At 35.8% G+C, this 14887-nt stretch overlaps 1 protein-coding gene across 6 annotated transcripts in view; it reads left to right on the plus strand.

Annotated features, from left to right (window-relative positions):
- Nucleotides 1-5895: 5895 nt before the first annotated feature.
- The window catches only part of Pcm1 (pericentriolar material 1), an 82555-nt gene continuing 73563 nt past the window's right edge, over nt 5896-14887 (plus strand). For all 6 annotated transcript variants that reach the window (XM_055593526.1, XM_055593528.1, XM_055593527.1 and 3 more), the window contains exons 1-4: nt 5896-5965; nt 10197-10314; nt 12270-12515; nt 13538-13807. In XM_055593526.1, coding sequence (XP_055449501.1) covers nt 5958-5965; nt 10197-10314; nt 12270-12515; nt 13538-13807 — 642 coding nt within the window. In that variant the 5' untranslated portion in view covers nt 5896-5957. The remainder of the gene's footprint in view (nt 5966-10196; nt 10315-12269; nt 12516-13537; nt 13808-14887) is intronic.

Raw genomic sequence — 14887 nt, forward strand, 5'->3', positions numbered from 1 at the left:
TGGAACTTTGTGTGTCTGTGTATATGTGTCTGCAGAAGGAATATGAATTACTTCTATGCAGTTTTATGAAAAGCCATGTAAGTGCCATATACCTGTAGCCCCAGGAATTGGGTAGTTGAGACAGGAGGATCAGGACTTCTTGGCTAGTCTGTCCTACATGGACAAACCCTATTTCAGAAAACGTGCGCGTGCATACTCGCACAAAGTTGAAGAAACTTTTTTTTAGGTTAACTATTTTTTATGTGCACACGAAGTTCAAAAAACTTTTTTTTATGTGAGTCTTTTGCCTTCATGTATGCCTGTGTGCCTACTATCATCAGAAGTCAGGAGAGGGTGTCAGATTCCTTGGAGTTAGAGCTGGTTGAGAGTACAACAAGGATGCTGGGAGTCAAACCTGGGCCCTCTACTACAGCAAGAAGTGACTGTAACCTCTGAGCCATTTCTCCAGCTCGTCTCTCTTTTGTATTTGAAACAGGGTCTTAGGAAACCCTGGCTGGCCTCTAATTCAGTGTGTTGTTGAGGATGACCTTGAACTCATGATTTACTTGCTTCCTCCTCCAAAGCACTAGGATTACAGGTGTGTTCCACTATGACTTGGTAAAAAACATCCTATTTTAAAAATTGTTAATTTAATTTATTCTTTCTTTCTGTGAAAGGGCCTTTATGAGGACCAGAAATGAGATTGTTATGCAGAACTACAGACTGGTAGTTAACTTATGTCTTAGTTGCTGTTCTCAGTGTTTTTGTTTTCTTATGCTGGAAGATTATCATGTAACAGGAAAAAAAAAAAAAAAGGAACTTAGAAAAAGTCAAATATGAATTTGAATGCTTTATGATTGCATTGTGGTTGACATTTTGAGATAAAAAGAATTATACTTAATTATAAAGTAATTTTGCTAAAAGAAAAATTAGGCAAGATGGATAAGAGGAGTGAAAACACAGGGTAACTGACTTAATTTATATGAGAAGACCTGCGTTTTTCTCAGTGAGATTTGTCCCATTGTAAACTGTAGTGGAAAAACCAGAAAGGAACAGTCACTTTAGGGAATTTGGTATGAAGCTAACAGGCAATGCATAGGAATACATTCATTTTATAATTTGAGTGATTTTAATGGACTATGTAATGACAAATGTTTGGGTATAAGCCATTGAGCAAAATAGACAAAATGCATTTTCTCATGATAGTGTGGGTTTATTTTATAAGATACCTGCCTTAACACAGTCATGTCAAAACTCAAAGCAAAGTTAATACCACTTTGACAGGGCAAAGAAAGCAGCTAATTGGTTTTCTAGAGTTAACAGGAGCAAATAGGAAAGTCAAGGATGCTAGCAAGATAAATTTTTTGGTATATTACTTTAAGGTTTTGGGTAAGAATGCATTCGCTTAAAAGACAAGAGAAAAAAATAATGAAGGGACTGGAAGTATTCAGAAAGGTCAAGAACAGATTGAGCAGAACTAGGCAGTAACGTAGTAGAATGCAAGAAGCAGGATTAGAGAGAAAATTTAAGTTCCTGACCTTGAACAAAGTACCAGTTCACAGTGAAAAGGGTATTGCAATGAGAAAGGTAAAATAGACTCTTAGAAAAATCATATATGTAACACTGTTCATAAAAGCAGGGAATCATGGGCAAAACTAGAAATCACTGTTATCAAGGGTAGAATGAAATGATGCGCAAGGTAGGGTAGTATTTTCAGTGTATACTTTTTAAAAGAGGAAAAGTAGAGTATTAATAAATTGGTCTGCAAATAGTATCTTTTTCCAGTTATCCAGAAGAGTAGGAAAAGGATTATCTTCTTTTAGAAGTGATTTGATAGGAATTGGTGTTTTCAGGAGGCTTTGAAGTTTTACTGACACAGAAAAGGATGTTTTGGAGCAAGTGGGGGATGTATTGGTAATTGGTTTATGATTCTCTGTTGGAAAGGTTTGATAGGAGGAGCTGTTAACTATAGGTATGGATCAGAATGGCATGGAAGGTAGAGGTTATTAACAATAGCAGGGCAAAGTGAGTGGTTTTTGCTTGGAAATGAGTATATACTTATAAGGAAGTAATAGATTTAGTGTATGAAGCTGTAGGAAGGAAGAGTTCTTAGCAAACAAGTTTATATATTGGGGGATTGGCCTTAGGGCTCATATTTGCTCTTTTATGAAGTAAAGATATACTGAACAAATTTTGCTAGTGTTAAAGTGTTGTGCATAAGTAACTAACAGATTTATACAATAAAGAAATGATGGGGCTTGGAGAGATAGCTCAATGATTAAGAGCATGTAGTGCCTGTCCAGAGGACCAGAGTTAGATTTTCAGCATGTCTGGTAGCTCATTCACAACCACCTGTAATTCCAGTTCCAGGGAGATTGGTGTACTGGCCTCTAGGGGAACCAATGTACACACAATTAAAAGTAATAAAAATATAACTTTTTAAAATGAAATAATGTTTGAGGAGATAGAAATGTTTAACATGACTTCAGCATTATATCGTATGTGTGTATCAGAATATCTCATTGCACCTTGTAAATGTATATAATTTTTGTTTAGAAAAAATCTGGATATGGTGGCACACGCTTGTCACCCTAGCACTTGGAAGACAGTGCAGGAAAGCTTGTTGTGAATTAAAGATTAGCCTGGACTACACATTGTGATCCAGGTCAGCTTGTGCTATAGCAGCGTTGCTCAACCTTTTGAGTTGCAACCCTTTTTGGGGGGTAGAACAACCCTTACATGGGGGTTGCATATCAGATATCCTGTATATCAGATACTTACATGATGACTCAAAGCAGTGGCAAAATTACAGTTATGGAGTAGCAACATCTGAAGAACCGCATTAAAGGGTCACAGCATTAGAAAGGTTGAGAACTACTGTGCTATAGTGTAAGATATACACTGTCTCAAAAACCAAATGGGGAGGCGACGAAGAGATTCTTGAGCAGCTAAGAGTACTTTTTGTAATTTTGGAGGATTGCAGTTCAGTCCCAGCACCTACAGGGTGGTTTACAACCTTCTATAACTGCAGGTCTAGGGAATCAATGTCTTCACTAGTCTCTGCGGTTATCAGACATACAGATGGTACATGCACATGCAGGCAAAACACCTATACACATAAGATGAATTTTTAAAAATTTCTGAGAAAGAAGGAGAAAGAAAGAAAAGGAAAGAAAGAGATCTACATTATAAGTAACTGATGAAAGAGCTAACCCACAGTGACAAGTTCGGTTGATAAGGTACACTGTGGGGTTAAGTGCCTTTTTGTCTTTTTTAGGTAGGGTCTTGCTGTGTACCCCTGACTTGCCTAAAATTTCCAATGATCCTGCATTTGCCTCCTAAGTGCTGAAAGTTAAGTTCTTGTCAATCCAAATTGAATGCTATTTTTTGTTGCATTTATTTGCCTTATCTCCCACTAAGTCTTCAGAGTTTGGAGTTGTTTTTTTTTTTTTTTTTAATTTGAAAAACTTGAATTCTAGAAATTTACTCATTTTAAAACTTAAATACATTTATTTATATATTGTGTGTGCACTCAGGCGCATAGGCAGAGGTCAGAGGACACCTTGTAGAGTCAGGGTTTTCATTCATCATGTGGGTTCAGGAATCAAAATCAGATTGTTAGGCTTGGTGGCAAGTACCTTTACCTGCTCAGCACCATCTCATCAGCCTTTACTGAATTTTTAATTTTTAAGTCTTAAATTGAAAGGAAAAGATCTGATGTGGATACATTGTTTTTGTTTGTTGTTTTGGCAGTGCAAGCCCCAAGGAGCCTTTTGACAGTCCTCCCCCAGTGCTGAGATCAGAGATACTGAGATCCTCATCCTTTATCCAGTGCTTTACCAACTGAGCCAACTCCTCAGCCCCCTTAGAAACGTTTCATAGGAGGAGATACTAGTTTTGAGAAATTTACTGAATATTAATAACAAATGATAAATAAGTATTAATATAATAATAAATGATTTCATTCAAGTCCATCTTGGTGAACTAGCAAATTTAGTTACTGAATATTAATATATTGAGAATTGATACAATGCATTTTTAGCTTTATACTTTTATTTTTACAGTTTATTTTCAATTACGTCTGTCTCTCTCTGTCGTGTGTGTGTGTGTGTGTGTGTGTGTGTGTGTAGGTGCACATGAGTGCAGGTACCTGTGAGGATGGCAAATTGCCTAGAGTTGGAATTAGAGGTGGTTGTGAACCACTGGACGTAGATGCTGGAAATGCAACTTAGAGCCTCTGCAAAAGCAATATATGCTCTTAACCACTGAGCGATCTCTCCAGCTTCAGCTTTCTATATTTCTTTTTTGTTCGTGGCAGGATCTCATGTAGCTCAGGCTGCACTGAACTTGCTATAGCCTCCTGTCTCCACCTCACAAATGTTAAGATTCTATAGACATGCGTCACCATAACCAGTTCTGGCTTTATACTAATTTCCCATATATATTAGTGTGCCTTTTGAACACGTTTTATGCTATTTTGTTATATTGTTTTATGACTTTCTGGGGAACCTAGTTGATAGTAGTAAAAGAAGGCAACAGGCCAGAGAAATGATTTCATTCAAGTCCTTCTTGGTGAACTAGCAGATTTAGTTAGGGTTACTTACATGAGCATGGACAAGTAAGTACACTGTCAAATAGCCTCATTTCTCCCAGCCATTGTTAACTGCTCTATATTTTTAGAGTGTGGAGTGACCATGTGTACCTAAGGAGGCTCTCTTTCCATGAGAGATTATCAGTGGTCCCAGTGTTACATAGGTTTCATGTTCTGATTTCAAGATGGCAACAGCCATGTGATGCCTAGAGCTCCGAGTTCAACACTTCACCTCTCCATGTTATAATATACTTTTAGTCCTCTTTTCCATAATGTTCCCTGAGTGTTGTGTATGGGTAGATATGGTGAGTCACACAGATGTATGATTATTTTCTCCCATGTAGAGGTGAGCGTGCGGTCTCTTTGTTACAGCAACAGTGACTTGTTCTCAGTACTTGAACTGCTGATAAGTCTCTTCTGTATCTGCTGTCCACAGGGGGGAAAAAGCTTCCCAGCCAAGGTTGACAGCAGCAATAGTTTATGGTCATAAATGTAAATGTTTAGAAGAATTTTGAGAGGTGTATCATAGCTGGCCATAGCTTTCTTATCAGGGCCTAGCACCTCCTTAGCCACAGCTGATTATTTTACAGTATCAAATTAAACTTTACTCCCCTCTTCTGGAATAAGCCTTATATCCTACCAGAAAGCAATTGTTTCTATCTCACAGAAGTCATGACACTCAAACCAGTGGGCACATCTTGATTAGCATGCAAATGGTGTTAGTTAGCACTCTTGTGACCATACCTGAATAGTAATGTAGACAACAGCTTTCAGCCCCAGTCTTCATAATGGCTTTTGACACTAAGAATGCCAGCCAGCAAGGAAGGAGCTCACTCCTAACTCGATTTCTCCATTTTCTGGCCCAGAATGTGCTGTGTCATGGGTTGTAAATTCATAAGGTCCAGTTATGACATGTAGTCAATATCGCTGGCAAAAGCTGTGTTATACCTCATAGGAAGGTAGCCTGCCCATGGTATTGGTATCATTACTAGTAATCCTTTGGCTTCTGGGATTGCCTTTTACATTTAGACATATACACATCTATCTATCTATCTATCTATCTATCTATCTATCTATCTATCTATCTATCTATCTATCTATTCTTACATAGGCACGACTGTTGTAGAGTTTCTCCACCATTTTGTCAGCAGTATCACTTATGCCTTATCCAACTGTAAAACTCCCAGAAGTGCCTGGGATAAGTGGTACTATACTAGTAAGTTACATCCCAGCCTTAATTTTGATGTTTTGTTTTTGTTTTGAAATAGGTTTTTTGCTCTTAAGCCAAGTCTGACATTGAATTGCCAGTCTTTCTTATTCTTCCTAGTACTAGGATTACAAGTTTGGGCTACCATGGCCAGCGTCTTGCCAAATATATTCCTAATTTATGTTAAGGTGGGTTTATTTTATAACTTTACTTTAATAAAATATTTATTTATTTATTATTTATATAGTGCTCTTCCTGAATGTATGCCTGTATACCAGAAGAGGTCACTGGGTCTCATAGATGGTTATGAACAACCATGTGGTTGTTGGGAATTGAAATCAGGACCTTTGGAAGAGCAGACAGTGAGACATCTCTCCAGCCTTATAACTTATAGAAAGCATAATGTACCTCATTTAAGGAAAATTTTATTATTTATTAATTTTTGCTTAAATATCAAGTAATTGTCCTTTTTTTAAAAACTTATTTGTAGAGTGTGTGTGTGTTCGTGCGTGTGTGCATGCGTGTGTGCGTGCAGGCGCGGGCGTGGCCACATTTGTGCGAGGAACATGGAGTGCATAGGGAACTTTTCTTACTTACTGGGCATTGCTGCTATCCCATACATTTCCAGGAGAGATTCTCCTGTCTGCTCTTCATCTCTCCCATAGGAGCATGATGGGAATATAGATGTTTGTACTCCTGCATTAAGCTTTTGCCTGGGTTCCTGGAATTTGAACTCAAGCTGTTAGGCTTGTGTGTTAAGTACTTTACCCACTGAGCTGTCTTCTCAGTCCCAGTTTTCCCTCATAGAACATTTGCTCTTAGCACTTTTAAATACAGGTTCACTTTTATTGCCTGTCTGTTTTTTAGTTCCTGTTCCTTTTAATCCAAGTTATATATATATACCTTTGCATCTAAAATATATTAAGTAACTGCCCAATGTTCAAGTAAGTTTCAATTCAGTGGGCATACTTGTCTATGGATACCAATTATTTTAAAAGTTCTTAAGTGTATTTATAACAGGAAATAATGTAATGGTTGTTAAAATATGTAAATCAGAGAAAAGAGTAAAGGTTACTGTATTTCTCCTCCATAACCAGTAATTAAGTATATGCATAATTTTTGATGGTTTTTTCTCTGTTATATAACCTTTTCATAAACAAAGATGCTGTATTGTCCAGCCTTCATAATTATACCTCTAGAAGGATGCTTAGTATTCTAAAAATTCAGTGGATGCCATACTGTTTGCCTAATAACCTTTACCCTGTCATAGGATAATGACATCTAGTTATTTTAAATTTAGCCGATTTAAAACTTTAATCTCATACCTTAGATAGGCTAGCTAGCTGTGAACAGTTTTGGTGTTTGACACAATATTGCCAAAATGCCTTTCAGAAAGATGATGCCAGTTTATATTCCCACAGTATCTGAGAATTCCATTTTGCTTTTAGTGTCAGTCAGTATTAGAAAATAATTTATGTGAAATTTAGCAACTTTAGTCATTATTTTGGTTTGTAGTTGGATTTGATAACTACTTTTATTTTGCTTTCTTTTTTTCTTTGTATACATTTATTATTTTTTTTGGTAAGGATGTTGGTGCCTGCAGAGATGGCTCAGATGGTAAGAGCATTTACTGCTTTTGCACAGAATCCTACTCTGGTTCTCAGCATCATTGTCAGGTGGCTCAAAACTGCCTGTAACTCCAGCTCCAGGGCATCCATGTAATGTACCCCCCCCCCATGTGTATATAATTAAAATTAATAAAAAGCTTAAATATGTTAATTATATGTTTCATACTTCTCTCAGGTTCCTTCCCTCTATCATTTTTGGTTATTGGAATTTTTTTATAAATACAATAGAGATGTTTTTATATTTTTGTATTCTGAATATAGTAAAATTTCTCCTTTTTAATGTCCTTTTTTTCCTTCTCATTTTGCTTTTTGAAAAAGTCCTATTCCATTGACAGTTCTGTTTTTAATCTGTTTATTATTGTTGGTGTTGGGTAATATTTCTCTGCGTGAAAATGGTAGAGACTTAATGACATTGTTTGGGTCTAGGAATTAATGATGTAGAAAGATACAAAGATATATCTTTGGGAAACTGGCTAGATACTATTTCTGTGTTTTGTGCTTGAGACTGAGCGTTCCAGCTAAGGGACTTTGCTAAGGCTCTAAATCTTTGCAGATTGTTAGGGAATTGCCCCACCTGTTGAACAGCCATACATCAAGTACAATTCTTAATATGCTTGCTATGCTGGATTGGTTTTCCATCCCCATGACCTATCGTCGTCACTAACCTTGCTTTTATTTGATACATATTATATTGTCTTTCTGACTTTTTAATTCTTGCAGGTCAATTTTAGAGTCATTTTGTCAAGTTCCAAGAAGAGTAGTGGTGGTGTTGCCCATCCGAGCGTGTGTGTGTGGGGATTGGATTATGTTAAATTTAGACATTTAGCAGTAAAATGATACTTTACTTTGGTATATTCAATAAAGAATATTCAATATTTGTTTTATTCATATTTTCTCTAATACTGTTATATAATATTTAATAGTGCTTCTTTAAATGAGGCAATATTTTACAAGTGTTCATTACATATTTTATCATTAAGTGCATTATTTTCCCTCTTATTTTAAAATTGTTATTGGTGATATTTTGCTGTTCATACCTTTTTAGTGCATGTTCCTTAAGAATGTCATCTTTTTTATTTTCCCAGTTACTGTGTGCATACAAAAGAATAAGATAGCTTCTTTCTAATATTTTGGAGAATTATTAAAATAGTATATGTTTCTTGAAAAGAAAATAAATGGGATATAGCATTGATTGAACAATTGTGTACCATGTATAAGACCTTAGGTTCCCTACTTAGTACCAAACAGAAAGACTGCTCCCCCCAAACAAGAAACCCAGAATAAATATATATATATAACTATAAGCAAATATTGTTTATCTTTTACAGATTTTTAAAGTTAATATTATGTTGATATTTAATATTTATTTTACTATTTTGAGATAAAATTTTAATACTAATAATTTATTAATATATTACCCTAGTAGATATTGTAACATTAAAATAGCTATGAGATTAATCCTTTTTTATCATGATGGTGCTGTAAATGGAATGAGTTAGGATCTTAGAGTCAAAGCAAATTGATTTTATAATTTTTGCTCTTTTAACTGAATGATTGCGGTAAAATTATGTGACTGTTGATGTTTATAACTTGTTTGTACTTTAGTGACTTTCCATGTTAGATAAAGTTATCTTGATGTTTCTCCTTCCTCTACTTCTCCTTCAACATGATAATCCTTAGATTATTAGCTAAAGGAAATCGAGAATCTTTCTTAAGGTCATTTGTACTTCGGATCCTCTGCTTCTGTTTCAACTCTGTTGCTTCTGTTTCTCCTCTCTGACCCAGGCATAATACTCAGTACCCTTATTTTCATGTACACAAGTAAAAACTCTATGAGGTAACTTGCTGGGGTTGGTGGCCCATTCCTCTAATTCTAGCACTTGGGAAGCTAAGACAGCCTAATTCAAAGCCAGCCTGGACTACATATAGTAAGACTGGTCTCAGAAAATAAAATGGGAGTTAGGGAGAAGGTTGTCAATTAAAGGTGATTGCCACAAAGCCTTACAACCCATTCCCAAAGTTCTACATAATGGAAGGAGAGAACTGTCTCATGAATGTTACCATTTGGCCTCCATAGCTACATTGTGACAAGCACTCCCTTCCAAAAAATTAATAAATGTGAATTTAAAACCCCAAACAGCACCACCAAAAGAACATCAGAAGCCAAAATCCTCTGCAGTGAAGATCTGTGGGTTTGGTAGACTTTAGGAAGATTGACACAACACCGTGAGAGAGTAGGCACTCTTTGGAAAATGTTTAGTGCGTTTGTTCTTTTTTATTTGAAGCAAATCTTAAATGTCTTATTATGTAGACCAGACTGGTTTGGAACATGTGACTCTCCTACCTCCCAGTACTGAGATTACAAGTGTGTGCTACTATCTCCATTACTTTGCTACTTGAGTCATGTTAATATAATGTGTAAATAGTAGTTAAATCAACTTATCTGTGACGTGGTTGATAGTGTATTTCTTAAATTAGTGTTTCAGAGATTTCTATCTATTATTAAGTTTGATGGAATGATTGAAAATCTGAAGTTTGGCCCAGCATGATGGTTTAGCATATGAAAATGGTTGCCATACAAACCAGATGATTGAGTTTCATCTGTAGATCGCACAGTGGGCAGAGAGAACTGACTCCAAAAAGTTGCCTTCTGACCTCTGCACACATGTTGTGATGCATATATGTCTGCACTTATATACTAAGACATGCATACCCAAGATAATTAAATTTTTCAAACGAAACGAAGTTCGTCTTTATGTGTTTAAAAACTTAGTTTTTACTGATTTTGCAGAGATCTGCTTATTAGAGCCAACATGGCCACAGGAGGAGAGCCTTTTGAAGAAGTCATGCATGATCAGGACTTACCAAACTGGAGCAATGAGAGTGTGGATGACCGACTCAACAATATGGTATGATGTCTTAGTGTAAATGCTGTACTGTAGATCTCTCATGTTCTGTGAGACTTTTCCCATCACTTGTAGTCACTGCAAAACTATAAAAACTGCAGGCAAATAGACTAAGGGACTCTGTGCTACTTATTATTCATTGAAAACATTTAGTTGTAGTTAATAGAAAGCATGAGTTGGCTTAAAAAGTGATATAAGGAGGTGAAAGTGCTTTATGGAAACCATGTTAAAGGCATATAGCTCAGTTTTAGGAAGGGAAAAAGAGAAATGGGAAGCTATCAAAAATGGCTCGTTACCATTGTGTCTGTGTTTCTGAGAACCTCTGCCTAACTCAGCTTTCCCTTCCAGATCTGCCTTTTCTTTTTCTCTGGTTTGTTTCATATACTGAGGCAGCCTTTCTGAAGATTTTCGGTCACAGGGAATTATATACTGACAAACTTAAAGTTATGATTATCTAGCTAAACTTGAGTTAGTTGTAGATTTCTTTTTCATTCATCTGTGGCCTGAAATGGATGGGTTATGTAATATAAAAGGTTCACAGGGCATGGTGTCCCACACCTTTAATCCCAGTACTCAGGAGGCAGAGGCAGGTGGATCTCTGTGAGTTCCAGGCCAGTGTAGTCTACATACCAGCACTGTTACATAGAGAAACCATGTATCAAGAAAAAAAAAAAAAAAAAAAAAAAGGTCACAAATACCCCTACCTGGAATGGGGTGGAGGAACAGTTCATAGGCAAAATTTTTTATGAATGAGGACAGTTTAGTAAGCAGTTTATAATTATTATAGTAGTAACTAAGAGTCTTCCAATGTGGATAATGTGGAAATGCATAGTTCTGTCTGTGGAACAAATTTGGTTATATAGGCATGAGTAAATGAAGGTATTTTCTAGTTAAAATATATATCATTTTAATCCGTATTGGATAGTGTATAGTGGATTTTGGCCTATAAAATACTAATGGGGACAATAATAGTTACATTAATGTTTACCAAATGCTAAGCATTGTTCTAAGTACCCACACATATAATTTTTTAATCTTACTGTAAAGATTAAGAAACTGAAACCAAGCTGGGTACAATAGTGCACACTTGTAATCCCAGCACTCTGGGAGGCAGAGGCAGGCAGATCTCTGGCCTACAAAGCAAGTCCAGGACAGCCACGGCTACACAGAGAAACACTATCTGGAAAAACAAAAATAAAAAAAGAAAGAAACAAATAATATGAAGTTAAATGATTTGCCTTGTGTTTCTTTAGAAGACAGTAATTGGTTTAGAACGTATGGCCATTCTAGTTCTGTCTTCTTTTTGCTAATACATGCTGATTTTAATCTAAAGGAGGCCAGGTAAAGTTGTATTTATTTCACTACTTACTTTAGAAATGAACATTTTTTTTTTTTACCTTTTTAAAACAAGGTTTCACTGTTTACCTTAAACTGCTCTTGAATTCTTTTGAACTCTCTAGCTTCCTTTTTCAGTCTCAGTGTTGAGATTATAGATTTGTATCATAAAGATAGATGGAAAGAACATCTTTAGAAATGCTTTTGAGCTGGGCCTAGTAGTATTATAACACTTGACAGACTGAAGTAGGAGAATCATGAATTCGAATTGTATGGTGAGTTCAAGGCCAATCTTAACAAGACCTTATCTCAAAAAAAACCAAAACAGAACAAAACAAAACTATTGAAAATATTTAAATTGATTTGCATGTTGGGATTTGAAGTTTAATATTTATTACCTATAATAGGGAGGTAGTAGATTTTTTAAAGGCCAGGCTGTAATAATAGGATAGATAGAATAATGAGAAAAATAGGCTAACGGAAATAAATTTCTAGAGTAATTGTATATGAAAAATGTTTTGGTATTTTAATACCCAGACCAAAGTTTCTTCTTTTTTGAACATACTAAGTTATTTTTCTGGTTTGATATAGGTATGATTAACTTTTGACTTTATTTTTTAAAGGAGTGGGGTGGCCAACAGAAGAAGGCCAATAGATCATCAGAAAAGAATAAGAAAAAGTTTGGTGTAGCAAGTGATAAGAGGGTAACTAATGATATTTCTCCGGAGTCATCACCGGGAGTTGGAAGACGAAGAACAAAGATTCCACATACGTTTCCACACAGTAGATACATGACTCAGATGTCTGTTCCAGAGCAGGCAGAATTAGAGAAACTTAAACAGCGGATAAACTTCAGTGATTTAGATCAGGTTTGTGAATTATTTTCAAAATAAGTTGTAACCATGGGAAATACTTGAAATGGGTTAAGTAATATGTCTTAAGAATAAAAGATTGGGGAGAATAAAAGTTTCTGTATGGGTGGGGAGAATTTTAATACTGATAAGAGTTCTATGGAGAGATGCCAAGGTACTTCTTTCTGGGTTATTACTATTCTAATAGCTAGCTTAAGTTATGAAAGTAGATTTTGCTAACTGAATGAAATTGCTACTAAGTTTAGTTCATTTATTGAATAAGTATGAATGTGCTTGGTTATCTAAAGTTTACAATAAAACTGGCTTTATAATCACCAAAATAGATCTAAAGGCAGTAGAAATGATGATAAACTCTTCACTGGTATTTTTTACCAGTATTTTATTGCAGAGGTAAAGAGGTTTCCAAACATGCAGAATAATAGATTAAAGCCTGATATGCCAGTGACGGTGTAAATGATCACCTATTTTGTAGATGTAGTATATACACATATGCCAGGTACTAAACTGATTTTGTGTGTGGGTGTGTGTGGGTGTGTGTGTGTGTGTGTGTGTGTGTGTGTGTATGTGTATGTGTGGTGTTGTAGATTAAACCTCTGGCCCTAGAGATATTTTATAAACAGTCTACCTCAGCTGTGTTACCAGCTCTAAACTGAACGCTTTTTTCAAATGGTGTTTCATGTAGACAAATCATTGTGCTAAAATTAATAACAATTCATTGGATGCAAAGCCTAGTAAGTATTTTATAAGTAAAAATAGTAATATGAATTATAATGTAGCCCACAGTACTAGTGTTAGACTAACCTTGTTCATATTCATCAAGTGCATATCTCAAAAAATGAGACTAGAAAAGTAATAAAATGTTGATGATTTAGTAGAATTTTATAGATCTGAAGCTTTTTCAAAACTCCTTTACAAAACCATGTCCTGATCATCTAATGTTGAAACTAAGAACATTGGAATCTTTAAAAAATTATTGAAAAATTAATGTTTGTGTGATTTGGTTTTCTTTTTGTGTATAGAGAAGTATTGGAAGTGATTCTCAAGGTAGAGCAACAGCGGCTAACAACAAACGTCAGCTTAGTGAAAACCGAAAGCCCTTCAACTTTTTGCCTATGCAGATTAATACTAACAAGAGCAAGGATGCTACTGCAAGTCTTCCAAAAAGAGAAACAACTGCATCAGCACAGTGCAAGGAGCTGTTTGCCTCTGCTTTAAGTAATGACCTTTTGCAAAACTGTCAAGTCTCTGAAGAAGATGGCAGAGGAGAGCCTGCAATGGAGAGCAGCCAGGTAATAAAGTGGGTTTATTTGGGTGGCTGTTTTGCAGATTTCAAAGTATAAACCTTAAGATCTTCAAATAGTATTAGGCTATGCATATAGGAATTTCAGTTAAGTGGAATCAACTTTCCCTCTTCAATAATCTATTATATTTCTTTTAAATAAAATAATTTTTTTATTCCCTAAGTGCTTGGGAATTTACATATTTATGTTAAATAAAGCTTCTCTAATTTGCTTCTCTAATTCTCCAAGTACTAAAACTGCCAATTTTTAATAAAAGGGGTTGGACCTTGTGTGATTAAGTTGTTTAGAAAAGAATTTTGTTCAAATGTGGCTATCGGGGCTGGAAAGATGGCTCAATGGCTAAGGGCTCATATTGCTCTTGTGGAAGACACAAGTTTAGTTTCTAGTGTGCACACTAGACATTTGATAACCCCGGAAACTCTGGCTTCAGGAATATCAGATGCATCTGCTCTTGATAGGCACCTGTGCTCCCATGCATCTGCCTACACACATGCACACAATTAAAAATACAGTAAATCTCTAAAAAGAGAAACAGTGCTGATAGTTTTAGAAAATACTTTCAAAAGTATACTACTTTTTATTTTTATACTACTACTAATTATTTATAAAGAAATGTAAACATTAGAAGGGATTTTTTCATTGTTTTGTTTTTATTTAATCACTTTACAGACTGATCCCAGCCCCCTTTCTCCTCCCCTCCTCCTCCTAACCGTCCCCTCCCTAGAAGGAATATTTAAGGCCAGTGTGATGGCTCAGAGGGTAAAAGTGCTTGCTGTACAAGCCTGGTAACCTGATGTGATACCAGGAACCCATATAAAGGTGGAAGGAGAGTCTCATCTTCTGTTACGTACATACACATATATCATGTGCATGTGTGAGCATTGCCTTATGTAACCCCATGGAATATATAAATAATTTGTCAGTAATTTGTTTTATAAATAAAATGTTGGGACCTGGTGAGATGGGACAACCTGCACTGCTTGGGTCCTGGAACTCTGTAGAGGCAATGAAGAAATGAGGAAAGGACAGACATACATAAAACAGTAAAGGAGAATCAGGTGGGGTTCT

Source organism: Psammomys obesus, unplaced genomic scaffold (assembly GCF_907164565.1).
Source record: "Psammomys obesus unplaced genomic scaffold, mPsaObe1.curated_primary_1811, whole genome shotgun sequence".
Taxonomy (NCBI): Eukaryota; Metazoa; Chordata; class Mammalia; order Rodentia; family Muridae; genus Psammomys; species Psammomys obesus.